The sequence below is a fragment of the Neofelis nebulosa genome, chromosome 18 (assembly GCF_028018385.1).
Source record: "Neofelis nebulosa isolate mNeoNeb1 chromosome 18, mNeoNeb1.pri, whole genome shotgun sequence".
Lineage (NCBI taxonomy): Eukaryota > Metazoa > Chordata > Mammalia > Carnivora > Felidae > Neofelis > Neofelis nebulosa.
Genome location: NC_080799.1, coordinates 2,257,801 through 2,284,448, shown reverse-complemented (window position 1 = coordinate 2,284,448; position 26,648 = coordinate 2,257,801). Strand labels below are relative to the sequence as shown.

Genomic DNA, 26,648 nt, shown 5'->3' with positions numbered 1-26,648 from the left:
AAATAACAAAGAGATTTGGGGAATTCACAAACACGGGGGGACGTAAACATCACATTCCTAAATAACTAGTGGGTCAAAGATGGAATCAGAAAAGAAATTAGATGACTTAGTTTGAGGCGAATGAAAATAACGCACCGTCGCGAAGCGTAAGGGATGCAGCTGAAGTGGTGCTTGAAGGGAAACTCGTAGCCCAGTGTTTTTATTTAAAAAGATGTCAGTAACCTAGCTTTTCACCTTTTGAAACTAGAAAAAGAAGAGCAAACTAAACCCAAAGTAAGCAGGAGGAAGGAAATAATAAAGATTAGTACAGAAATAAGTGACTTAGAGGAGGGCAATAGAGAGAAGGCAGTGAAACCAAAAGTTGGTTCTTCTTGTTTTTTATCATTTTTTTATTTGAGAATATTTGACACACAATGTTACACTAGCTTCAGGTAAAAAGATGGTCCTTTGAAATAACAAAATTGACAAACTTTAGCTAGACCGACCAAGGGAAAAAGAAAGAGGTCTCCCCCTTCTCTCCCCCTCCCCTTTTTCCCTCCCCCCCCCTACTTCTCACTCCCTCCCCCCTTTCTCTCTCTCTCTCTCTCTCTCTCATAAGAATGACAGGCTAGGAACTGAGAAGAGAGAAGCCCTGGTTTCAAATTATGATGGCAGGGACAGTGAGAAGTTAAAATACTTTGTTCCCCCTAATGAAGGCACAACATCCCTCATTAGAGTTTCACGGGCACATAGCTCCAGGAGAACATGATTCTGATTAGCAGAATCAGAGATAAAAGAGAGAACATTACTACCAACCTTACATAAATAAAAGCGCTATAAAGGAGTAATATGGGCAACTGTTTCCAATAAATTAGACAACAGATGAAATGGACAAATACCTACAAAGACAGGAACTGCTGAAACTGACTCAAGGAACACAGGAAATCTGAGCAGACCTGTAACAAGCAAAGAATTAGTAATCGAAAACCTGCCTGCAAAGAAGAGCCTGGGCCCAGATGTCCTCCCTGGTGAATTCTACCAAACAAAGGAGAAAACTCTTCACACACACTCTTCCAAAGAATAGAAAAACAGGGAACATTTCCCAACTATTCTATGAGGCCAGTATTACCCCAATATCAAAACCATCACAAGTAAAAAAAAAAAAAAAATTACTGATTAATATCTCTTACGAACAAAGATGCAAAAATCCTCAAAAATATGCTACCAAATTGAATCCAACAGCATATAAAAATAATTACACACCATGACTAAGTGGGCTTTATTATCAAGAATGCAAGGTTTTTCTAGTGCCTGAAAATTAATGTAATACACCATATTAACAGAATCAAAACCAAAAGCCACATGGCAATCCTAATGGATGCAGAAAAAGCACTGAGTAACATCATATGCCCTTTCATGACAAAAGCACTCAACAAACCAGGAATGTAAGGGATATCTCCCAACCTGATAAAGGGTATCTAAACTCCCCCCACACTTATACCCCCCCAACCAAACAGCATTATACTTAATGACAAAAGAATTGATGCTTTTCCCCTAAGATTAAGAACAAGACAAGCTTATCTATTCTTGCCACTCCTATTTAGCATTGTGCTGGAGGTGCTTGCCAGGGCAGTTAGACAAGAAAAAGAATTAAAAGGCATCCAGATTGAAAAGAAGGAAGTAAAACTATCTCCAACTGTAGATGACATTATCTCGTATAGAGAAAAATCGTAGGGATTCCACTAGCAAACTGTTAGCACTAAGAAATCATTTTGGTCACATTGCAGGATAAGAGATCAATAGAGAAAAATCAATTGTGTGTTTATACGCTAGCAGTGAACATCCCACAGATGAAATGAAGAAAACAGTTCACGTCTACGGTGTCATCAAAAAGAATAAAATACTTCACAACACCTTTAGCAAAAGAAGTTCAAGACTTGTACCCTGAAAACAACAAAACATTGCTGGAAGAAATGAAAGATCTAAATGAATGAAAAGACACCACGTCTTCATAGATCATAAGACAATACAGTTAGATAATAATACTCTCCAAGTGTATCTACATATTCAGTGGGTTCAGTAGCAAAAACCCCAGTACTTTTTCTCGCAGATTGATCCTTAAATTCATATGGAATTGCAAGGGGCTGTGACTAACCAAAACAATGTTAAAAAGAAGGAACGAGGTCAGAGGACTCATACTTTTCTTTTTTTTTTTTTTTTTAATTTTTTTTCAACGTTTTTTATTTATTTTTGGGACAGAGAGAGACAGAGCATGAACGGGGGAGGGGCAGAGAGAGAGGGAGACACAGAATCGGAAACAGGCTCCAGGCTCCGAGCCATCAGCCCAGAGCCTGACGCGGGGCTCGAACTCACGGACCGCGAGATCGTGACCTGGCTGAAGTCGGACGCTTAACCGACTGCGCCACCCAGGCGCCCCAGGACTCATACTTTTCAAAACTCACTACACACCTACAGTAACAAAGACAGTGTGATGCTAGCATAAACAGACATATAGGCCAACGCAATAGATATGAGAGCCCAGAAATAAACACAAGTTGATTTTTGACAAAGGTGCCAAGGCCATTCAATGGGGAAAGAATAATCTTTTCAATAAATTTTGTTGGGACAACTAAGTATCCACCTGAAAAGAACACAGTTGAGGGGTGCCTAGGCAGCTCAGTCGGTGAAGTGTCCAAGTTCAGCTCCGGTCATGATCTCACGGTTCATGAGTTTGAGCCCCGCATCAGGCTCCATGCTGACAGCTCAGAGCCTGTTTGGGATTCTCTGAGTCCCTCTCTCTCTGCCCCTCCCTGACTCATGCTTTCTCTCTCTCTCTCTCAAAATAAATTAATAAACTTAAAAAAAAAAAAAAAAAAGAAAGAAACATTTGAACCTTTACCTCACACCATAGACAAATATTAATTCAAAATGCCTCATGGGCATAAATGTAAGGGCTAAAAGGATAAAACTCTTAGAAAAAAATAGAAGCAATTCTTCATAGCCTTGAGTTAGGCAATGGTCTTTTAGATATACACCAAATAAACTGGACTACATCAAAACTAAAATCTTTTGGGGGCGCCTGAGTGGTTCAGTCGGTTAAGCGTCCGACTTCAGCTCAGGTCATGATCTCATGGCTTGTGAGTTCGAGCCCCGTGTCGGGCTCTGTGCTGACAGCTCAGAGCCTGGAGCCTCTTCAGATTCTGTGTCTTTCTCTCTCTCTCTCTGCCCCTCCCCTGCTCACACTTTGTCTCCCTCTGTCTCTCAAAAATAAATAAAAACGTTTAAAAATTAAAAAAAAAAAACTAAAAGCTTTTGTGCTGCAAATAAACCCTTTAAGAAAGTGAAAATATAACCAACAGAATGGGAGGAAATGCTTACAAATCACGTAACTGAGGAGGGACTCAAGGCAGATCACATAAAGAATTCCTACCACTTAATAATAAGGACAAACAACCCATTCTAAAAATGGACAAAGGGTTTGAACACAGATGGTCAATATGCACATGAAAGGATGCTCACCGTCATTAGTCATTAGAGAAATGCGAATGAAAACCACCCTGACCTACCACTTCCCACCCACGCAGATGGCCAGAGTGAAAAGACAGACGACCACAAGTGTTGGCAAGGATGTGGGTAACAGAGCCCTCGGACGTTGCTAGCAGGAATGTAAATTGGTGCAGGCACTCTGCCAGTTCCTCAGAATGTAAACCGTGGGCTTTCCGTGTGGCTCAGCTTTTCCCCATCTCCGTATCTGCCCACGGCATATAAAAACATAGGTCTACACAAAAACCCATACATGTCTCTTCATAACAACCTAATTTATAATAGCCAATAAATAGAAGCCACCCAAACGTTCACCAGTGGATGGATAAACGATGTGATGTGGCCATACAGTGAAAAATTAATCATCAGTAGGAAGAAATGAAGTGTTGAAATATGCTACAGCATGGATGAGCTGTCGAAATGTTCTCCTCGAGGCGCCTGGGTGGGTCAGTCGGTTAAGCGTCCGACTTCAGCTCAGTTCGTGGTCTCACGGTTTGTGGGTTCGAGTCCCGCGTGGGGCTCCGTGCTGACAGCTCAGAGCCTGGAGCTGCTTCAGATTCTGCGTCTCCCTCTCCCTCTGCCCCTCCCCTGATGACACTACGTCTCTCTCTCGCTCTGTCTCGCTCTCTCTCTCTCAAAAATAAACATGAAATTTTCTTTTAATTTTTAAAAAAAAACGTTCTGCTCAGTGAAAGGAGCCAGTCACAGAAGACCATCTGTCGTGTGATTCCACTCCTATGAAACATCCAGAATAGATAAATCTGTAGAGACAGAAAGTAGATTAGTGGGTGCCTCCCACTGGGGGGCAGGTGCTGGAGGGAGAAGGGGAGGAGACAGCTAATGGGGTGATGGCGTTTCTTTTGGGGTTGATGATGAAAATGTTCTAAAATTAATTGTAATGGTTGCACGACTCTGTGAATATAGTAAAAACTACTGGATTGTACCCCTTGGATTTTAAAAGGTGAATTGTATGGCACATGAATTACATCTCAATAAAACTGTTTCTTTTATAAAAAATGAATTAGATCTGTATGTATCAAGGTAGATAAATCTCAAAAGATGTAGAGAGAAAAAAGCAAGTTCAAGAAGGAAACAAGGAAGCATACAATAGGATGTCTTTTACGTGAAATTGTAAAACAAAAAACAATAGTATATATTGTTTGGGGGAAGATAAATTCTTAGTAAGATATAAAAACTTGGATGGAAAGGATATACTCCAACTGCAAACCTTCCGCCCTCTCTCCATAAATAGTTTTTAAAAAATTTTATGGCTTATTTGTCCATTGTTTATGCGTAGCATATAAGAAAAATATATCTGCGTTCGTGTCCTTTCCATTCCAAAGTAAGAGGTAACATGCCATATGTACTGGGGTCTACTTTTTTTTAAGTCAACAACATATTCTAGCGCTCACACTAAAAGAGTTCATGGAGCTATTCCAGGGAGGCTCCTTCATTAACCTTGTCGGGGCTTACGTCCAAAAAAGGAGGCGGGCCAGAGACGGACGACTATATGGAGACACTGAAGGATGAGGAGGACGCCTTGTGGGAGAACGTGGAGTGCAACCGGCACATGTTGAGTCGCTACATCAACCCAGCCAAGCTCACCCCCTACCTGCGCCAGTGCAAGGTCATCGATGAGCAGGATGAGGACGAAGTGCTCAGTGCGCCCATGCTGCCGTCCAAGATCAACCGGGCAGGTGACCTTAGGAACCCGCGGGGGGAGAGGGGGGCGACCTCTAGTGGCGGCTCCAGGAAATGCGCTCTAGTGGGCTGTTCCAAAGCCAAACGTCTCCAGGTCAGGGATTTTTAAGCAGGCGTCCACAGACTTCTGCCCACCCCGTGCCCCCAACCAAACCCTCTATGCAGAATTGAGAGGGTCCGTGAACTTGGATAGGGGGGAGGGGGGCGGGTTGCATCTTTATATTACTAGCCTAAAGTGAGATTTAGCGTCTCCATCAATTATGAATGTAGGTAGGCAGTAAATCACGGTGGTGATGAGCAGTGCCTGTGACGCTGTATGGCAACAATAAGAATTACAGATATCTGCACACCTCACCGTAGCTGTTACAGCTCTTCCAAAACGCCATGGACACTCGTCTCGCCCTCAAAGTTATAGTGGCTCTCACACCAGCCAAGAGATGGTGTTAATGCATTGGCAAAGGAGCACTTTTATTACGGAATCACAAATTGAATATTTGATAACGGCGTCTTATTAGAATTGATTCCCTTTATCATCCAATTCCTTTTTATCTGTTTAAAAATACCATCCTGAGACTTTTCCAGACTGTCCAGGGGTCCACGACACTTTATCACATTCTTCAAAGGTATGGGTAAGGTTTGTAAAGTTGTTTTGGTTTCATATATATATATACATATATATGTATATATATATATGTATATATACACACACACACACGCACACACACACGTGTGTATAAACACCTGTATGCACAAGGCCATGATGTAACATACATTTCTTTCTGTGGCTCACAGTTGAAAAGGTTTGAAAATCACTTCCCCACAGTACGCCTGGCTTATGATAAGCAGCTCAAACGCTGTGACTCTCTCTTGCATACATGACAGACATCACTAATCACAGCTTGCTTTCCTACCGGGCTCCCGTGTCACTTCAGAATCCCTCTCAACACATGCTCCAGGCAGCTTCACCAAACAATCAGTTAACACGAGATGAAACTTATTTATCACGTCTATCCTGGGGGAAAGGTAGAGAGTTTGGGGACCTCCCAGGAAGAACTATCTGAAAATAAAACGTTTGAGGAAGGGCCAAGAAATGTTAAGTGACGAGTGGAATGAGGAGAGAAACGGAAACGCTGAGCAAATTACATTAAGGTTAGAGATGTTTCCGGACCAGGAGATAATCCCCCAAATCGTGGAGCTGTGCCTGCTTCCTGGGACTTCCCAGCACTCCGCCCACAGATCCGTCTTCCTGCTCTGAATCTCAGAAAACCATACATTTTCTGTAATTGCTGTTGTACTTCCAACCTCCTTCAATCACAGAAGACCTGGGGCCTGTATGGTTAATTTTAGCCCCGGTCAATTGGGAAGCTCTTTGAAACCGTGGGTTTCCCGTAACTGCAATTCCATTTATCCTCGTTCTACCAATTTCTTAGAGAAAGGAAAACTAACAGCCACTGAATCCCTGTTGAGGGCCTGGCACTTTGATTGATGGTATCTGGACTCCCAGATACAGCTCGAGAGTGACAGGATGTGGCGAGGCTGTCTTTCTTAGAGTTTACCGAGGGATGTGAGCCCAGGATAAGACTGGCTACGGAGACCTGCGCCCAGTCAGAACCGTACTTGTCTTCTCACCGGGCCCACTTCTGTCCCCCTAGGCCGACTGTTGGATATTCTACATACAAAGGGCCAGAGGGGCTATGTGGTCTTCTTGGAGAGCCTGGAATTTTACTACCCAGAACTGTACAAACTGGTGACTGGAAAGGAGCCCACCCGGAGATTCTCTACCATTGTGGGTAAGAGGCTTTGCCATCAGGAGTATCTGAACTCTGGCGGAAGTGCGTACGCGTACGTGTGTGTGTGTGTGTGTGTGTCCACTGGTAGGACACTTCTAAAGCTATGAATCTATGACGTTATGACGGTGTCCCTGTGGCACTTGTGGGCTGTCAACCACTCATTTCTGCCTGATGATCAAGGAAACCACAGCAGGAGCCAAGAGAAGTGGGTGTTCACGGAACATCCCCCAGGGAATGCTGGTGGCGTGGAACAGAAGTTCGCACTACCCCCTGGATCTGGTCCTTGCCTTGCCTACTCTCTTGCCAATATCCCTGGGCCAGAGCCCTTGGTAATCGCCTTAGCTTCCCTCCCTAAATGTTCTCGGAACAGCCTTCCGCCCATCTCCCCCACTACCCCAGCCCACACTCCTCCAGCCCCATCCCCTCTCTGCTCCCTGCTTTCTCCACTCCTCGCGTTGCCCTCCCCTCCGGAAACCTTTCGCGGTTTTCCACAGCATCCAACTAAAGGCCCAGGCCTTCGTTGGGGCCCACCAAGCCCACGCGCTCCCCGCCCCGGCTGACACTCCCAGCCTCGCTCTGCCTCTCCCTCTCTCCGGACTCCAGCCACTTCGGTCTGCCTTCGGTTTCCTAAACGTGCCAAGTGCCCCCGGCCTCCCCGTAGGGCTTTGGCAGTGTTTTTCCACCTTTCTAGAACGTGTTTAACTCCCTCGGCCTTTCAGCTCCACCATCGGGGAGCCTTCCGAGCCCTCTGCCCACCAGGCTGGATCTGGCCCCCCCGCTGCCCGCGTTCATAGCCCCCGCGCCTCTTCTTTGCGAAAGCCTCTCCGTCTGGGGTTCTGTCAGTGCGGGATCGTCTGCCGGGTCGGTGTCCGTCTGCTTCCTGCCGGAAGCCCGGCCGAGGCCGTCTGGCTCGCCCCGAGAGCCCGGGGCCTGGGGGGCAGTGGCCGCTCGCTGACGCGTCGGTGCGTGCGGGAGCCAACGGGACCCCCTCCGCTCTCCCCACCTCTCCGCAGTGGAGGAGGGCCACGAGGGCCTCACGCACTTCCTGATGAACGAGGTCATCAAGCTGCAGCAGCAGATGAAGGCCAAGGACCTGCAGCGGTGCGAGCTGCTGGCCAAGTCGCGCCAGCTGGAGGACGAGAAGAAGCAGCTGACGCTGACGCGGGTGGAGCTGCTGACCTTCCAGGAGCGGTACTACAAGATGAAGGAGGAGCGCGACAGCTACAACGACGAGCTGGTCAAGGTGAAGGACGACAACTACAACCTGGCCATGCGCTACGCCCAGCTCAGCGAGGAGAAGAACATGGCGGTCATGAGGAGCCGAGACCTCCAACTCGAGGTGAGCGGCCGGCGCGGGGGCGCCCGCGGGCTCCAGGCCGCCACGCGGGCGGGTGCGGGCAGGCGCACACGGGCCGCGGGCGCCGCTCGGTCCGCTGGGCGAGGGGGACGGGGCGGGCGCGGTGTTCTCCGCGGGCGGGGTGCCCGCACCCGCCGTGCGCCTGCGCAGGCCTACCCAGCGCGGCTTGGCGCCGGTGCGGGGCCCGGAGCCACCCCGCGCATGGGCAGACATGCGCACACGGACCCAGTGGGGCTTCCCGCCCCTGCTCGGGCTGCCTCCGCCTCGCCCCTCCCCAATGAACCCTCCAGACGAGGGTGCAGACATGCGCACACGGACCCACTGGGGCTTCCCGCCCCTGCTCGGGCTGCCTCCGCCTCGCCCCTCCCCAATAGAACCCTCCAGAAGAGGGTGCAGACATGCGCACACGGACCCACTGGGGCTTCCCGCCCCTGCTCGGGCTGCCTCCGCCTCGCCCCTCCCCAATGAACCCTCCAGACGAAGGTGCAGACATGCGCACACGGACCCACTGGGGCTCCCTGCCACCTGCTGGTGCCCAGAGCCACCGTGCGCCTGTGCAGACCTGCGCTCGCAGTCCTGGGCAAAGCCGGGTGAGGTGGAGAGGTGGGGAACCCAGGGGCCTGGACTGCGAGTGAGTGGCTGCCGGGAAAACCAGCGAGGAGACGGACGGAGCCCTCGTCTTTTAGACCAAGACTCTGCTCAGCTGTATCCGCAGAGCTCAGCGTGGCACCGTGGGGTGGTCAATACGCTTATCGGTGAACAATCCACGAGCCAAATGATTGATGTCATTAACGAGTTTACTTCCAAAATGGAGAAGGGGAAGGAGCATTTGCTTAACTCACTCATCCCTTTAATTTACTGAGTGCCGCCGTGCACCAGGCTCTTTTCCAGGGATGCATAACTCAAGACCAAGGCCCGGCTGTCACGGAGCTCACATGCTAATCAGAAAACAAATACATAAAGAGCTGGTAGTAATAAGTGCTATTAAGAAGAAGGAAGAAAAGAGTGAGGATAGGGAGTGGGGCTCCCTCTTTTAACAAGGATGGTCAGGAAGGGTCTCTGAGAAGGGAACGCATGAGTAGAGGTCTGAGGACAGAGAGGGAGCCGGCCACGTGAGGCCCTGGGGAAGAGCAAAGAACAAATAAAAGGCCCCAAGTAGGGGGCGTGCTCACTGGAGAACCAGCGAGAGTGCCGATAGGGGCCAGAGCCACGTGAGCAAGGGGCACAGAGAGATGGCCAAGGTCCGGCTCGTAAGGGCATGGTAAGACCTTTGGAACTTACTCTATTCGTGATGGGAAGCCACTGAGGGATTGAGAGCTGGAGAGTGACAACTGATTTATATCTAGAAGGATTACTCTGGCTGCTGGGTGGAAAATAGACTCGGAATATTTATGAAGCACCTGCCATGTGTAAGGCACAGTGCTAAGCACTGGGGGGACACGGGGATAAATAACCCGACTTCTGCTCGGGTCACTTACAATTTAGTTGAAGCAGACAGATCAGTAAACAATGCACTAGGTAGGATTCAGGTGAATTAAGTCAGTGACGTAGCAGGCAGTAGACCATTTCTGTCAAAAGCCATGAGCCTTGACATCCTGTACATTTGAGTTTGAATCTGACTCCTGGCCTCTGGCTTTGTCCCTGAGTTGGCTTTTGGCCTCGGTTTCCTCATTTGTCAACGGCAGTAATGAAAACGACCCCTGTGCCCTAGGATTGCTGAAACCCAGCACTATAAGTCTTTGGCAGAGCGGCTGGCCCAGGAAGCACCCCGCCGTGCTAGCCCTCCATGCCCACTTGGATGGGACTAGGGATCTGGACCCAGCACCGGGCTCTGGGGCTGACCTTCCAAGATGCCGAGGAGGATTTTTTCTTCTTTTTTTTTTTTTTTTGCGTGACCAGGAGGACAGGTGTCTGTGCTGTTGTAGCTAGGGCTCAGAGATATGAACCTGTGGCAGCGACTTACGAGTTTCTCTTCTGTGACTTTGTCCTGCGTTGTGTTTCCTTGGAGATGTGGTAATAGTGAGACACGTGCCTAGAACGTGAAAGAACATCTGGCCGGCAGAGTCCCTAGGTCATTCCCGAGCCCCAGACCGCTTCCTTGCGTGCCTCTCTCTTCCTTGCTTCCCTTCCACGGGGGCGCCACAGTAGTTCCTTGCCAAAGCCACCACCCCCTGCCTGCGAGGCATCTTGCGATCCTTCTCCCCTATTGCCAAGCCTATATTGAGAAAGGGTGCTCACCCCTTGGGTCCCCCACTTCCCTGCAGCCCTTGAAAACAGTCTTGATTCGGATGTTTTATGTGGTCGATCAGTTTAGGGAGGCAGACACGCTTAGTGACGAAGGTCTGAGAAGTCTTCTCCTGGTCTCGCTCCCTGACACTCCCCTCTCGAGGGGTAAAGCTCAGCATGTAGCCACTTGCCCCATTTCCAGACGTAGTCACGACCTCGTCTACGAAGCCACTCTTTCAGCCCTGCGGGTCGGTCCTTTAGGTCAGAGATGCTGCGAATCCAGAGAGCCTCACGCTGTTCTTTTCGCATCAGTGCGAAGCTTGTCCAAATAGAATTTTGTGGGAAACCTGCGGGGACAAACCTGTACCGGCTGCTCTGGGGTCAACTCAGGGCGGCAGAGCCCAGAACCCTGAGCTCTTGGCCACCTCGCTCCCTGTAGATAACGTGGGTTCTTGAGGGGAGACCCCGAGTCTGAGAATCAGACTCAGGGCCACCAAGAAAGGCACTGGAGTGGATTCCATACCTGGGGGGAGACACCTTCCCCCATTCTGCAGTCTGGTCCACCCCATAAAAGTTCCCCCAGGGAAGTTGCTAAGGGACATATGGTGCTTTTTGGAACTCTCTTAAATTAGCAGGTCAGGAGGTCTCACCCACAAGGAAGTGGTGCTGTGTTTTGCCGGGACAGGTTTCTTTGAGCCCTTCCCCGTTGCTGCCTGGAAGCAGGGGGGTGGGGCGGGCATTACTCAGGTTGTGCGGAAAGTCCACCGGGGTCTGGGGGAGTGCTGCTTCTCCCTCATTCTCCCCGGGGCACCTTGGGCGTTTCAGATCGACCAGCTCAAGCACCGGTTGAATAAGATGGAGGAGGAGTGTAAGCTGGAGAGGAACCAGTCGCTGAAACTGAAGAACGACATCGAGAATCGGCCCAAGAGGGAGCAGGTCCTGGAACTGGAGCGGGAGAACGAGATGCTGAAGACCAAAATCCAAGAGCTGCAGTCCATCATCCAGGTGAGGGCCGGGGCAGGGCTGCATACGGAAGGGGCCGAGCCCGGTCTGGGCGTCAGCCCCTCTTGCCGACCTCAGGGCCCCTCGCCCGTTCGCGTCATCCCTGGGGGCCTCAGTTTCCCCCTCCGTACAGCAAGGTGGCCACACCGCCCGCTCTTCAGGAGCGTGACGTTAGGTGAGGTGATACTTGGGACAGGGTGTCTGTAATTCGTGTCCGTTCCCACGGAGGCCGCCGCCCAGGCTCTGTGACAAACCCAGCTGCCCTTAAAGGTCCCGAGAAATTCAACTCTCAGCTCCCTGGGATTCATTAAAACATCAGGGGTCTTCGTGCATTTCCCACCACAGAATGGTTTACAGGGGTGAGAGAGGAGGTAGGGGAGGGGTAGCAGCCCCGAACACATCTGCAAGGAGAGGAAGAAAGGCTCTCTCTCCGCTCCCCGCTCAGTTACTCCCCCAGGATCGGCTGCCTGGTGTTGGAGGTGAGGATTTGGAGCAGAGAATGAATCTGGGTTAATCGAAGCAGATTAATTGATATTTCAGGGGAAGCATCGGGACGGGGGATCAGCCCTGTCTTTGCTTCACATCTCACCTGTGAAATGTCTGGACAGACAGCACTGCTCCTCTCGGCTCTGATAAGAGCGAGGACAGAACAATAGGCATCGGGATGTTCCTGAGCAGGAGTGGGGTTTATGCTTCTTTCCGGGTGATAAAATTCTTAAATAATAAGCGGCTTAAGGATCCCAAGAGACGGCAACTCTTTCCCTGCTTCCCTGGCACAGAGTCTCCTGCCCTCACGGTGCCCGTGGCGGGCTCTGCTGTGCCCTGCCTTCCCGGTCCCCCAGGCCCCCCGCCGCACCCCACCCAGCATGGTTAACCACCCCCCCAGGCCGGGAAGCGCAGCCTGCCCGACTCGGACAAGGCCATCCTGGACATCCTGGAGCACGACCGCAAGGAGGCTCTGGAGGACCGGCAGGAGCTCGTCAACAAGATCTACAACCTGCAGGAGGAGGTCCGCCAGGCAGAGGAGCTGCGGGACAAGGTGGGAGCCCCAGGGTGGAGGGGCACCCCCCCCCCCCTGCAGCCAGTGCCCTTGGCCGGCCTTCTCACCAGGGAGCCCCTGTGCGCTCCTGTGTGCTTGTGAGACCTCCCCGGCCCTCCGGCTCTCCTCTGGAGACCAGGTCTGACCCCAGGACAGATTCCCCACGCGTGCCGGCCTCGGCACCTCGCAGTTATCTGTCAATTGTTGCAAGCGTCCCTCTGGCCTCTGCCTTCCGCGGCCTGCAGTCAGGGCGGGGAGGGCGCACGGCGTCTGCCCTGTCCCTCCCGCCCCGGCCCGGCAGTCCCCGGCGCACGGTGGGAGTGAGGCACGTCTCGGTCACTTGGCCGACTCCCGTGGCCCCGGCCACCCAGACGGGCGTCAGAAGGACGTGCGATGCGGGGCGGGACGGGCCGGGAGGCGCCAGCGGGAGACGGCTGCCACGGAGCGGCCGAGCGCTGGGTGCGAGCACCGGCCTCTCCCCGTGGTGTGCAGTACCTGGAGGAAAAGGAGGACCTGGAGCTGAAGTGCTCGACGCTGAGCAAGGACTGCGAGATGTACAAGCACCGCATGAGCACCGTCATGTTGCAGCTGGAGGAGGTGGAGCGCGAGCGGGACCAGGTGCGGGCAGGGCCGGAGCCGGGCAGGAGCCGGGGTCTGGGTCAGACGGCCGCGTCCGGGCCCTGGCCCGTCAGATGTGTGGCTCCGGGGAAGCCCCGCCCCTCCGTGCCCCCACCTGGGGGCGCTAAGGGCACCACCACCCCATCCCTCAGGGCCGCCCCGGGCTCCTGGAAGCCGCGGGACACGCAGCGGCCGTCACCTGCGCTGGGTTTTTTTTTTTTTTCTTTTTTAAGGAGCGTTTATTTATTTTTGAGAGACAGCGGGAAGTAGGGGAGGGGCAGACAGGCGGGCAGAGGATCCGAAGCGGGCTCTGCACGGACTGCAGAAAGCCCGACGCGGGGCTCAAACCCGCAAACCGCCAGATCATGCCCTGAGCCGGAGTCCGACGCTCAACCGACTGAGCCACCCAGGCGCCCCCATCCTGTTGAGGAAAGTAGCGATTTAAACGCCCAAGGGTTGCGGTCGAGAAAAGAGCGGGAGCCGACGTGGCCGACCCCTGGGCCGGGAAATGGGTGTCCCGCTTCTGATTTGGGTGGTGCAGGTGGGGTAAAGAACCACAGCGGCCTTGTCCTCCCCACCCCCCTGCCCCCTCCCCCCTCCCCGCCCGCCCCCCCGCAGGCCTTCCATTCCCGGGACGAAGCGCAGACCCAGTACTCGCAGTGCTTGATCGAGAAGGACAAGTACAGGAAGCAAATCCGAGAGCTGGAGGAGAGGAATGACGAGATGAGAATCGAGATGGTCCGGCGGGAGGCCTGCATCGTCAACCTGGAGAGCAAGCTTCGGCGCCTGTCCAAGGACAGCGGCAGCCTCGACCAGGTGGGGCTGCACCGGGCTGGGCGTGTCCCCCGCACCTGCCACCAGGGCCTCCCACACCGCCGGTGGCCCAGCAGGGTCACCGCCCCCGTGCAGCGGCCCTTCCCTGCCGCACCCAGGATACCCCACGGCCTTAACCCTCCTGCACGTGCACACCACAGAGTACAAATTACGAACTTTGAACTTGGAAAGTGCAGGGTAAAACCCCGTCCGGGCTACTTGCTCCCCAACTTTAGACAAGTCACTTCACCCAGTAGCCTCAGCTCCTCCTCGTTTGACCATAGTGACCATTAGGCTCCCGGCAGAGCCACTGACATGCGGACGGTCGCTGGGTTTCAGATGCCCTGTGCCCCCGCTGAAGTCCCTAGTGCCTGTGAGGACGCTGTCCTTTCCGGGTGGCACAAGGCTCCGAGCACCAGTCCCCGCAGGGTCCCGGGAATGAATGAGCGCTGCCATCAGAGCAGAGGACCTCGTCCTTGTCATAGCAGCGGGGGTCACGCGCAGTCACACAGGTGCTGTGCTAAGTGCCATCTGCCTGCGGGCCCCCGTAGCCCACAGACCTGTCCTGCCAGGAAGGTGTGATCACTGTCCTCATTGACCGAGGAAGGAACCCAGACCCCAGCAGCTGGGGGCACCACCGGTCGGTGGCCCCGGGGAAACGGGGGTGAGACCCTCCGAGGACTCCAGTCTAGCACCGGAGGCAGATCCGGGAACATGACACTTCAACACAAATTGTAAATCACGTGTTGGGTTTGGGCCGTGGGGTCCCCGGGGGGAGGAGGCCTCCAGCTCCGTCAGGGTTTCGGGCAAGACCCCCTTCGGACAAGCTGGGGGTGGCCTCGGGCCCCCCCCCCCCCCTCGCAGCGCTGCCCCGGCTCCCCCTGCCCAAGGTCTGCCCCTTGTGGTCTGGGCCCAGGCGTGGCTCTCTCCGTCGGGCCTTCGCCGTCCCCCGTGATGGAGACAGGAGCGTCTGTTACCCCGTCGACCCTCTGGGCAGTTGTAGTGTTTCTCCGTGAAGCCCATAACCCGGCGCCCGACATCGGGCAGGGCCCGGAGCGTCTGCTCAGTGGACAGGCGAAAGCTGTGGGGGCGCCCGGCTGGGTGAGGAAGGACGGGGCCTCGTTCCAGGCCCCGGGTGGCCTGAGCGAGGCCCACGGTGCCACACACAGCATGCTAGCGGCGGGTCGTGACGGGAGGGGGAGGCGGGGACAGGCAGCAGGAGCTAGCCGAGTCGTGCGCTCAGGCCCAGTTATTCGGGGACCCGGACGGATTTTGTGCGGAGAAGGCAAGGCGCCGTGGGTCTGGAGGCGGCAGCACGAAGGTGGTGCGGATCTGGGGGGCACCTGGGAGAGAGTCGCTGCCCCCGCGGCTCGGCCCGAGGCACGAGGACGGGGCCTGCGCTGCTTCTGGGCGCGTTCCATCGGTCGGCAGCGGGTTCTGTGTTTGCAGCTCAGGCCCGGGGCTGCACCTGGACGTATGGAGGCCACACGACAGGCCCCAGGGGCAGAGACCCACTAGGGGGACGTCCCCATGGGGAGACGGGGACAGGAGGCTGGTGAGGAGGAGCGGGTGGGGCTGGAACCACGAGCCTGGGCACCGAGGGGTCGTGGGGGTCAGGGAGAAGAGCGGGCCGTCCTGAGTTTGAAGCTGGGGGCCTCACTGGCTTCCCCCGGCCCCAGAGTCTGCCCAGGAACCTGCCAGTGGCCATCATCTCTCAGAACTTCGGGGACGCCAGCCCCAGGACCAACGGTCAGGAAGCCGACGACTCGTCAACCTCAGAGGAGTCACCAGAAGACAGCAGATACTTCCTGCCCTGTCACCCCCCCAAGCGCAGGATGAATCTGAAGGGCATCCAGGTACCGGCACATGGAAGGGCACGGGGGCACAGGCTTGGGGGGGGGGGGGCATGGAGCGGTGGGGGCATGGGGTGGGGCCCGCGGGATGGGGACATGGGGTTGGGGGCTACAGGGTGGGAGCACGGGGTGGGGCTTGCACATTGAGTGCTGGGGGCCAAGGGGTGGGGGACTGGGGGCTGTGGGGTGGGGAGCTGAGGGCTGTGGCGTGAGGGCCCTGAGTTGGGGGGTGGGGGCTGTGGGGTGGGGGTGGGAGCTACGGGGTGGGGCTCCCGCAGACTGGTGGGGTGGGGGCCGTGGGGCCATGGGGGTGGGGCTGAGGGGCGGGGGCCTTGGGCTGGGGGCCATGGGGTGGGGGCCGTGTGGTGGGGGTTGGGGGTCCCACAGGCCGGGGGGGACGCAGGTCTGGTAGACCCAGACCCGATGGGACGCCACGTGTTCTAGCCCTGTGGGTGGGAATCCTGTTTTTACGAGCCCTCCCGTCTCCCACGAGTGTAGCAGAAGTCAGAGAGGGAGAGGGAACAAAGTAAGCGTTATGTGGAGATTGCCACGGCGGCAAAGCCGTCTGCTCCGCTCAGCGCTCCTTGCGGGATGCGTGGGGACCAGATAGTGTCACACGGGAGGGGCCCAGCAGCACAGGCCAAGCCCCCTGGACGGCGCCAGCTCCACGGGTCCGGCGGGGGCAAAAGCCTCGTCCTTTCCTGAAATTCCCCTGCGTCGCGTACCCGGTTGTGCGGGGCCTCCCCCGCCGCCACCGTCAGCCCTGGAACCAGCCGCGTCCCCGGGGGCCAGGCGTCACATGCCTTCCTCCATTCGTTCTGGCCCCTCCGTCCGCCGACCCGTGTCCCGGACCTTGTTTGATTTGTGCCCTCTGTCCTCCTCTGTCCCCTCCGTGTCACAGCTGCAGAGAGCTAAATCCCCCATCAGCCTGAAGCGAGCCTCAGATTTCCAAGGTTGGTGCACACCCAGACCCCTTTCCTCTCTGTCCGTCCCTCTGCCTCTCCCGGTCCGTCTTCCCCATTGTGGCCATCAGTCGTGTGCAGTCAGCCTGGACAGGCCTGGGGACCCCGGGGAGCGGGGGTCCGGTAGTATCTCACATCCATCGTCACGGGAGAGGGCGGGCGCTGAAACACAGAAAGGTCACGTCTGTCACACACACACATGCACACGCACTGAGGTCGGCCCGGAGCCCCTGATCCCTCAGCTGGAATTCATAGCTCTGCTCACAGCTTCAGGCTCCCTGCCGGGCATTGTGGGTCCATCTGTGAGCCTGGGCTCTGAGGCAGGGCCACCAGTGAGGAGGGGGAGAGGGGCTCCGGACACTCAAGGAAGGGGGGACAGAGGAGGGCTGGAGAAAGATCGTCAGGAAGAGAGACAACCTCTGGAAGGGCGCCCAGGACAGAGTGGGGAGCGGGGGCAGGGTTGAGCCCGGCGTGCTGCCCTTCTAGAGCTCAGAGCAGGGGGTGCCGGGAACAAGGCTGCAGAAGGTGACAGGGCAGGAGCAACAAGCCCTCCGGGATCTGCGGGGGGGCAGGGGAGGCCCATCCACTCCTGTCATCTCCAGCCCGAGTATCTCTAGAACCTCCTTTATCAGAAGGGAGGCGTAAAGGGCCTGGGGCTTGTGGAGGAACAGAGAAGTGTTTGCCCCAAGAAAAGGGAAAGGAGGCGGCAGGGTGACGGAGCTTCTGGACTCTTCCCAAGCCTTTGCCCCTGCTTAGCGTGAGGTGTGGGTTCGTCCCAAGGTGCTCCCACACGGAGGCGCGCACACGTGTCTGTGCGTGCACGTGGGGTGACTGACAGGCTGTGCAGCAAGGCAAGGGCTGAGACAAGTGTGCACAGAGCCCCAGGGAGCCCCCGAAGGCGCAGGAGGGGCGGCAGGGGCTTCCTGGGGAGGGGACGTACTCAGTCCCCATTGGCCCCAGTCTCCAGTCGGCCTGTCTAGGAGGGATGGTGGGATCTGCTTCGAGGACAAGGTCCTGGGGCGGGGACATTCGCACTCTACAAGAGACACGTGGCCCGCTGATCCACAGAGTGCCAGCTGGGGCCCCAGCCCGAGTCCTCAGAGAGAGAGGACACGGTCCAGCCTGGAGCGAGGCCACCCTGGGCCCCGCTGGAGCTGGACACACTGTCGGCAAGACCAGATTCCCTTCCAGGAGCCTGCAGCTGGGGGGACCACAGGAGAGAGGAGGCGGCCACACACCATCCCTCAGAGGACAGGCCGCCCAGCCAGGACAGCCCCCGGGTGCTCGGTGCCCGTGGGGATCTCAGCCCCTCTTCCCTGCCCCTTTGCCTCCTGCTTCTGCGAGGACAGGGCGAGGCCATGAGGAAGAAGGCACTGACGCGAGCCCCAGCTCCTCCAGATCCCTGCCCATCACCACCTCGTTCTCCAAGATGGTAAGCGGGGTCCCCAGCAACCCCCTTTCGGCTCAGAACCCGGCCCCCCCCCTTCGTCTGCCCCAGCAGGCCTGCCCCCCCCCTTCCTCTCTGCACCCTCCTAAAGCCAGCAAGTGGAGTCATTCTGGGGCTGCAGCCCCAGCCCTCCTTTTGTTTATTTAAGGATGCTTCCACAGCCTCAGGATGTATTTACACCTTCTTGCCGCCTGCTTTCCCCATTTAACACTTGGCGGGAGGAAGGGATGGGCCTCTGAGGAGCCTTAGGATTGCACAGGCGGAGGCAGAAAATTCTCCTGCAGGTCCTGGGCCCCTGGCACCTCGGGCAGCCAGCAGCTGGGACCGCAGGCTCCCCCTCACCCCACCCCCGCCTGCCTGGCAGGGTCCCCTGCCCTGCCTCCCGTGTCACTCCCCGCAGGCAGGCAGCAGAAGGCGTGGGATTAGAAATTCTAGCCCTGGAGGGGAAGCCCCGGGAAGCTTGTCAGCTCAGCTTCCAGAATCGGGCCCTGGGGGATGCAGGGGTTTGATAACGAATGGCTCCTGTCTCACTGCAACTCTGGGGGGCCAAATCCGAGGCTCTTATCAGAGGCAGCCCTTGCCAGGAGCCAGCAGGCCTGTTTCAAAGGGTCACCCTCCAGCGGCCATCTGTTGCTGCCACCAGCGAGACCCCCCCCCCAGAGGGTCTGCCTCTCCAGAGTCGGTGCCCAAGACCGGTGCAGCCTGGGGGGCCGTGGAGCTCAGCCTGCTCCCCCCACCCAGCCACGGCGGACTCCCGCCTGCGCCCTCCCTGCCCCCTCCCGAGGCGAGCAGATGTGCGAGCAGCTGTGCACCGAGCTTGGGCTGCGGCCACCCCGGGGCTGGGCACGAGCCTTCTCTGGCCAAGGTCACCGCTGAGAACCAGCCTCGCCGGCCCGCCTGCCCACCTCGGGGGCGGGGACACAGCCACTAGGTTCAGTCCCCACGCATGTGATACTGTCGCGCGGAGGCAGGGGCATGTAAGCGCCCAGCTCCCCAGAACACACCCGCGTGTTTTGCAGCACCCCCATCGGAGCCGCTCCAGCATCATGTCGATCACCGCTGAGCCCCCCGGAAACGACTCTATTGTCAGGCGCTATAAGGAAGACGCGCCTCACCGGAGGTGGGTGCCGGGAGGGAGGAGGGGAGACGTGCCCCCCCCCGCCCCAGTCTCTCACTCAGCGGCCCTTGACCCGACCTCGGAAGGCCGACAGGATGCCACCCACTTTACAGATGAGAAGGCTGAGGCTCCGAGGAGGCCTGTGGCTTTCCCAGGGTCACCTGTGCCGTGGCCCCACGGCTGGGGGGGTGGGGAGGTGCTCTTTCTGCCCAAGAGAGGTAGACCCCACAAACAGTCTCCCCTTTCCCACCTCTCCTCCCCTTTCCCCACCACTCGTGTCCCCAGCTGAGAAGACCACCCTGGAGGCCTGCCTGGGCACTCAGATGCTCCCAGGCAGTGGATGTTTGACATCGTGTGCTCCGAGTCAGAGATCGCTGGGTGGGGTGGGGGAATGGGGGGTTCCAGAAGGGCTGACAGCACAGAGCGGCCTGCGGGCTGGGATCCACATCCGTGGCCCTGCCAGCAGCCTGGTCTGGGCCTCGTTACCCTGTGGCGGGGACCACACGGGGGGAGCTCAGACCTCCCGGAGCGCCCTTGCTCCTGTCCTAGCCATTGTGTCAAAGGGCACGGTCGGCTCTCGAGGCCCATTGCACGAGGCCTATCGCACGAGCAGATGTTCAGCCTTCCGTGTGAGGAACGAGAGCGTGACTGGGAAGCAGCAGGTGGGGCTGTTGGAGACTGTTCACCTGCCCTTCACGGGCCTCTTCCTCCACGGGTTCACCTGCTGTGGCCTCCGCTGGCTGCCTGGGACACCCTGGCCTCCAGCAGAGCGTCCAGCTCTCCACGCATCTGCTGACCTTCCCCTCCTGCCCACGCTGCCCTCTCAAAACCAAGGCCTCTCGGAAAGTCAGAACATTCCAGAACCTTCCCCCTCCCTCGACCACTGGAGAGCTCCCACACACACGCGCCCCCCTGCCCCTCACTTGTGTCTTGCAGCACCGTGGAAGACGACAACGAGAGTGGCGGGTTCGACGCCTTGGACTTTGATGGTAGGTACCTGGCGGACCTTAGAGGCACAGAGGCGTGGAGTCCACCTGCCGTCTGGCCGGAGCAGGGCCACGTTGCCCACGCCCCCGACCCTCCAGCTCCAGCTGGGGCCCTGCACCTCATAGGTCCTCAGAAACGCGCGTGGTGTGGCTTCCAAGAGGGCGGTGCGTCCTTTCTGTGCCCAGGGGGCCAGGCCTCCATCCCTAGGGAGCTTCCGGGCCGGGGTTGGGGGGTGGGGCGGCCTGCCGCGCCTGAACTTGCTCTGGAGGCAGCGGGGCCGCACAGCTGCTGAGCCCAGAGTCCGTCAGTTGTGGGTGCTTCGAGAGAGTCGAACCGGCAACGCCCATTTGCAGAAAGGCTACTGTCCCCCTCGTCTTGCAGATGAAGGAACGGAGCCGTGGAGAGCTCGAGGAACGCAGAAGGGGGGTGGGCGGGAGGCAGGGAGACGGCCTCAGAAATCCATGTGAAGCTGTCGACCCACCCCAACGAGACAAGGGGCGGCAGTGGGGAGGGGGCGGGAAGTGAGGTGGGGCAGCGGTTGGAGTCATTTGTCCTCCCCTGACACCAGAGGCGGGGGGCAGCTGAGCCGCGGGGAGACTGAGGGTCCGTGGCGACCCTGAAACGGCCCCCCGGCAGAGGCGGTGTGGTGGAGGGGTTGTTCCTTCGGCCTAGACCACGCAGAGAGCCGGGAAGGAGGGTTGGGTCCCCCGGGAGCACGGCCCCTTAGACCAGGGCATCTGGTTCAGCTGAGCCCACGCTGAGCCCCTGTGCCTCACCACGCCTGGTGCACGGGACGCAGAGACTCCTGCCCCTGGGTCCCTGCCCTGGCCGACACCCGGGTGGAACAGCTGCAAGCCAGTGGACTGTGCGGGCAGGGAGCAGGAGAGGAGCCTCCCGGAGACGGCAGTCCCCCCGCTCCTCCTGAGTCTGGCCCAGACTCCTCCGGGGGTGGCCTGCCAGCCCCTTCTCGTGCCCCGGTTTCCCCCACCCTGCCTCCACCCGTCAGCAGCTCAGGCTGCCAGCAGATACAGTGAAGGATTAGCCCCTCTCCCTGACTGGAGACCATCAGGAGCCATCAAGTGTTAAAGGGAGGTTAGCACCTAACGGAGGCTGGGTGATGAGAAGAAGTGAAGGAGTTTGGGAAGGGGGGAGCTGGAATTCTGGGCAGCCGTCCAAGGCATTCTGCAGCGTCAGGACAAATTCTCTTTGCAGAGAGGCCTTTGTTATCAGCCCGGAGCCGGCTTTGCGCCTCACCCCCTCCCCCTCCCAGTGCCGCGGCCCAGTGGGGCTGGGCGTCTTCCCCCCCGCCCCCCACCCCAGTTCTCCAGCCCCAGCCCCGCTGAGTTGGGAAGAGGGGTTTCCACACTGGGTCCAGACTCTGCCTTTCAGGCCCCACCCCCCGCCCACAGGCCTCCAAGGGGTAGATGGGATGGTGAGACCCGGGGTGGCCCCGACATGAGAATACGGAGACCAGTTCACAAGCCGGAGGCAGGGGGATCGCTCTGTGGAAGAACGTTCCATGCAGCGCCTGTGCAGGCGTCCTGGCCCAGCTGGAGAATTTCTGGGAGGGAGGCCGGGAGGAGCGTCCTGACGTGCACTGGCTCCTTTGCAGACGACAGTCACGAGCACTGCTCCTACGGCCCCTCGTCCGTCCACTCCTCTTCCTCCTCCCACCAGTCCGAGGGCCTGGACGCCTACGACCTAGAGCAAGTCAACCTCATGTTTAGGAAGTTCTCTCTAGAAAGGTACTGGGAAGGTCAGGGGGAGGGGGAGCAGGAGTTGGCGGTAGGGGCAGCGGGTAAAGGCCACTCACCCACTAGAGTCCCCAGAAAGGGCCCATCCACTTCCCCTGTGTTCTAGAACCAGAGTCCAGGAACCCTAGTGTCCTAGAGCCAGAAACCACTCCCCCCAAGCCCCCCCCCCATTGGGCCCAGCGACGAAGGGGCTTGCCCGGGGCCACACGGCGTGGGAGAGGCCAGGGAGCAACACTCTGAGCCCCCCAGGTCCCCGCCCCACCTGAGACACAGGCAGCCCGCTGGGCTGGTGTTCCAGAAGAAGAGCGGGCCACTGCCCTCATCAGCCCGGCCCCTCCCTGCAGGTGGCCCGTGCGCGTGCGACCTCAGGTGGCTCAGTAAGGTCTATGTGGCCACTGCAGCAGTCGGTCGGGGGTCAGCTCCGCTCCCCGCGTGCCCTCCCAGCAGGAGCTGGCTGCACTCCCTCACCTCAGCTCCCTGCCACCTGCCACGGGAGCCTGCCCTCCGGCTGGGCCAAGTACACGTGTCCCGACCGCCGCACTCTCACCAGTTTCTTTCCCCGTCGCAGACCCTTCCGGCCGTCGGTCACGTCGGTGGGGCACGTGCGGGGCTCCGGGCCCTCCACGCAGCACGCCATGCTGAACGGCGACAGCCTCGCCTCACAGCTCACCCTGCTCGGGGGCAACGCCCGGGGGAGCTTCATCCACGCGGTCAAGCCGGGCTCCCCGGCCGAGAAGGCGGGCCTCCACGAGGGCCACCAGCTGCTGGGGGTGAGGGACCAGGGGGCAGTGGCCGCACAGCCGGGGTGCCCGTGACCTTCCCCGCTTGTGCTGCACGGGTGCTGACCGAGGGCACCCCCACGCCCGAGCTGGGCGGGGGGATCCGGAGGGCGGCAGGGCCGGGGCCCCTCGTCCGGTGTCGGCCCGGGCCCCTCCCGTCGGAAGGCCCTCACTCGTGTTTCTGGAGCCCGTGCGCACACGCACACACACGCCCGCACGCGGGGAGGCACACGAGCTTAAGCAGGGTGCTGCCTTTGCTCCGAGCGACGCCGGGCCGGTCGCTGTTTGGGGAGGGGTGCTTCGGCCTCCCTGTGGGGCAGCCTCCCCCCTGCAGCTCTGCCCGCCCACGGAGCCGAGGAGAACAGCGTGTCTTTGACGTCTAGCTGGAAGGCTACATCAAAGGAGAGAGGCAGAGCGTCCCCTTGGAAACGTGCACGAAGGAGGAGGTGCACTGGACCATTCAGAGGTGCAGTGGCCCGGTCACACTGCACTACAAAGTCAACCAGGAAGGTAAGGCCGCGGGACTCACCCGCGCTCGGCCACGCCGGCGGGACGCCAGACGCGGTGGGTCCCGGAGGGGCGCCCTCCACTTGCTCACCTTTTCGGTGGGAGGAGCCCGCCGTCCCGGCCCCATCAGGGGCAGCAGGCAGGGAAGGGCGACGCATGTGAGCGCCAGTGAGCACACACCTGTCCCGCCACACCTGGCTGCAGGTGGCGAGCCGGGCCACTCGCGCTCACACTGCCGGGCTGGGCGGGAGAGGCGGGGCGGGGGGGGGGCGGCCCTGCCTGCCCGGCCTGGCTCACCCCTCTCCCTGCTCACGTCCCGGCCCCCGACGCGGGCAGGGACTCCGGGCCGGCCCAGCAGGTCCACGGAGCCACAGCTTGGGCCACGCCTTCGGCCCCGTGGTCGTGGCTCCTGGACGCCTCCAGAAGGCCTCCCCCGCTTCTGGCCCCAGCGGCGCCTTCGTTGAGGCTCCTCTTTCGCGGCCTCGACTCCTGGGCAGTGAGCGCTAGGCTCTTCCATTTCCCAAAGTCTGAGTCGCCTGGCCCACCTCCGGTTTTCTCCCCGCGTGATGATCTCTGCAGCTGGATCTTATTTGCAAGCACTGGGGTTCATGAATGTTTCAACAGAGCGTAAATAGCCACTTTCTAGCCGCTCCCCGCTGCTGCCTGCTAGCCCGCTCTCCTTCCCGGCATGCCCAGTCCGCTGGGCGGCGGAAGGTAATGATGCTCTGTCCGCGCACACGGGGCCCAGCCTCCCCCGCCTCCCCCTCCCTCCCTCTTCTCCCCTCCTCCTCCTCTCCCTCTTCCTTTTCCTCCTCCCCCTCCTCCCTTCTTCCTCCCCCCCTCCCTTCTTCCTCCCCCTTCCTCCTCCCCCTCCTCCCCTCCTCCTCCCCCTCCTCCTCCCCCTCCTCCCCTTCCTCCTCCTCCTCTTCCCCTCCTCCTCCCCTCCTCCCCTCCTCCCCTCCTCCTCCCCTCCTCCCCTCCTCCCCTCCTCCTCCCCTCCTCCCCTCCTCCTCCCCCTCCTCCACCTCCTCCCCTCTCCTCCTCCCTTCCTCCTCCCCTCTCCTCCTCCCTTCCTCCTCCCCTCTCCTCCTCCCTTCCTCCTCCCCCCTCCTCCCCCCTTCCTCCTCCCCTCTCCTCCCCTTCCTCCTCCCCCTCCTCCCCTCCTCCTCCCCCTCCTCCCCTCCTCCTCCCCCTCCTCCCCTCCTCCTCCCCCTCCTCCCCTTCCTCCTCCACCTCCTCCCCTTCCTCCTCCCCCTCTTCTCCCCCCTCCTCCTCCCCTTCCTCCTCCTCCTCTTCTCCCCACTCCTCCCTCCCCTCCTCCTCCCTCCTCTTCCTCCTCTTCCTCCGTCCCCTTCCTTCTCCCCCTTTCCTTCCTCCTCCCCCTCCTTCCCCCTCCCCCCTCCTTCTCCCCTCCTCCCCCCTCCTCCTCCCCCCTCCTCCCCCTCCTCCTCCCCCTCCTCCTCCCCCCTCCTCCCCCCTCCCCCCTCCTCCTCCCCCTCCTCCCCCCCTCCTCCTCTTCTCCCCCCTCCTCCTCCCCCTCATCCCCTTCCTCCTCCTCCTCTTCTCCCCACTCCTCCCTCCCCTCCTCCTCCCTCCTCTTCCTCCTCTTCCTCCTCTTCCTCCGTCCCCTTCCTTCTCCCCCTTTCCTTCCTCCTCTTCCTCCTCCCCTTCTTCCTCCTCTTCCCCTTCTTCTTCCTCCTCCTCTTCTCCCCGCTCCTCCCTCCCCTCCTCCTCCCTCCCCTTCCTCCTCTTCCTCCTCTTCCTCCTCTTCCCCCGTCCCCTTCCTTCTCCCCCTTTCCTTCCTCCTCCCCCTCCTTCCCCCTCCCCCCCTTCTCCCCCTTTCCTTCCTCCTCCCCCTCCTTCCCCCTCCCCCCTCCTCCCCCTTTCCTTCCTCCTCCCCCTCCTTCCCCCTCCCCCCTCCTTCTCCCCTCCTCCTCCCTCCTTCTCTCCCTCCTTCTCTCCCTCCTCCCCCCTCCTTCTCCTCCTCCTCCCCGCTCCTTCTCCTTCCCCCTTTTCTCCCCCCTCCTCCTCTTCTCTCCTATCCCATTTTCCCCCTACCTCCCTCACTCTTCTCCCTCCTCTTCCCCCTCTCTCTCTTCCCCCCTCCCTTCCTCCCTCTTCTCTCCCCTCTCCTGCTCTTCTCCTCCATCCTCCCTCCCTCCCTTCTCCCTCCCCTTCCTCCTCCCCCCACCTCTTCCCCCTTCTACTCTGCCTCCCCTTCCTTCTCCCCCTCCTCCCTCCTCTTCCTCCTCCCCCTCGTCCTCCTCCTCCTCACAGGAGCAGGCTCCTCCCCTCTTCCCAGCCTGGTTTCCTAGCCCAGCAGAAAGTCTCCAGGCAGCACGCTGGCCAGCAGTGCCCCCCAGAGGTGTAGTCCTGTGGTCCGAATTCAGTGCAGGGAAGGTCCCGCCTCTCAGGGTCCCATCTGTAGGGCCTTTCTTCGAGGGGGCAGAGAGCTCAGCCAGCGATGGGCCTTAACCCCCCAGGGACGTGGGAAGGACCCGACCAGGGATCCCCCATTTCTCCCTGAACGTTGATCAGACAGCCCCGTTGGTTCAGGCCTCCCTGGTGCGTGTGGTGTGGACGTCCCGGGCCTGACTGTTAGGGCGGTTTTAGCTTCCACTGTGTCGTGCGGCTCCGTGTGTGTGGGGCTGATTGGCGGTTTAGGTTCGGGATTTATGTTACAGGCGTTCGGTCTGCTGCACTTACTGTGTTTGTGGCGTATGCCCTGCGTCCTCCAACGGGATTTGTAAAAACTTACACTGAAGGACCGTGACGTCGAGTAAGGCTAAAACGACAGGTGCCATGGCCCAGCCGTGTGCCAACACCTCTGGGCAGTGTCCACGAAAGTTATATGTGTGGATGACCAAGGACCCAGTAGTCCCAGCTCTGGGAGTGGAGTCAGGGGAGACGAGGGCACGGGCCACCAGAGGTCCGTGGGAGAGCGTTCGTGGCAGAGCGAGCCCTCAGAGCCGAAACCTTCAAACGGCACAGATGCACCCGCCAGAGAAGGGACACCGGGCGAAGGTGCCACGTGGCAGTGTCACGACGAGGGTCACAGACACGAGGCCGAGCTGCGGAAGCCAGACGCGGAAGTCACGGCCTGTGCCTCCGTTTCCGTGAGCCAGGCACAGCTCGGCCCCAGTGACGGCAGGCGGGATGGCGGTCCCCGGAGAC

General features: G+C 58.7%; 1 protein-coding gene across 4 annotated transcripts in view; it reads left to right on the top strand.

Moving 5' to 3' along the window:
- Positions 1-26,648, top strand: part of CARD11 (caspase recruitment domain family member 11) — a 142,159-nt gene that overhangs the window by 100,292 nt on the left and 15,219 nt on the right. For all 4 annotated transcript variants that reach the window (XM_058711696.1, XM_058711697.1, XM_058711694.1 and 1 more), the window contains 15 exons: positions 5,007-5,219; positions 6,876-7,013; positions 8,027-8,352; positions 11,422-11,601; positions 12,485-12,637; positions 13,130-13,255; positions 13,874-14,071; positions 15,748-15,924; positions 16,823-16,874; positions 18,233-18,315; positions 19,350-19,450; positions 20,384-20,436; positions 22,047-22,179; positions 22,757-22,958; positions 23,351-23,477. In XM_058711696.1, coding sequence (XP_058567679.1) covers positions 5,007-5,219; positions 6,876-7,013; positions 8,027-8,352; positions 11,422-11,601; positions 12,485-12,637; positions 13,130-13,255; positions 13,874-14,071; positions 15,748-15,924; positions 16,823-16,874; positions 18,233-18,315; positions 19,350-19,450; positions 20,384-20,436; positions 22,047-22,179; positions 22,757-22,958; positions 23,351-23,477 — 2,262 coding nt within the window. The remainder of the gene's footprint in view (positions 1-5,006; positions 5,220-6,875; positions 7,014-8,026; positions 8,353-11,421; positions 11,602-12,484; positions 12,638-13,129; positions 13,256-13,873; positions 14,072-15,747; positions 15,925-16,822; positions 16,875-18,232; positions 18,316-19,349; positions 19,451-20,383; positions 20,437-22,046; positions 22,180-22,756; positions 22,959-23,350; positions 23,478-26,648) is intronic.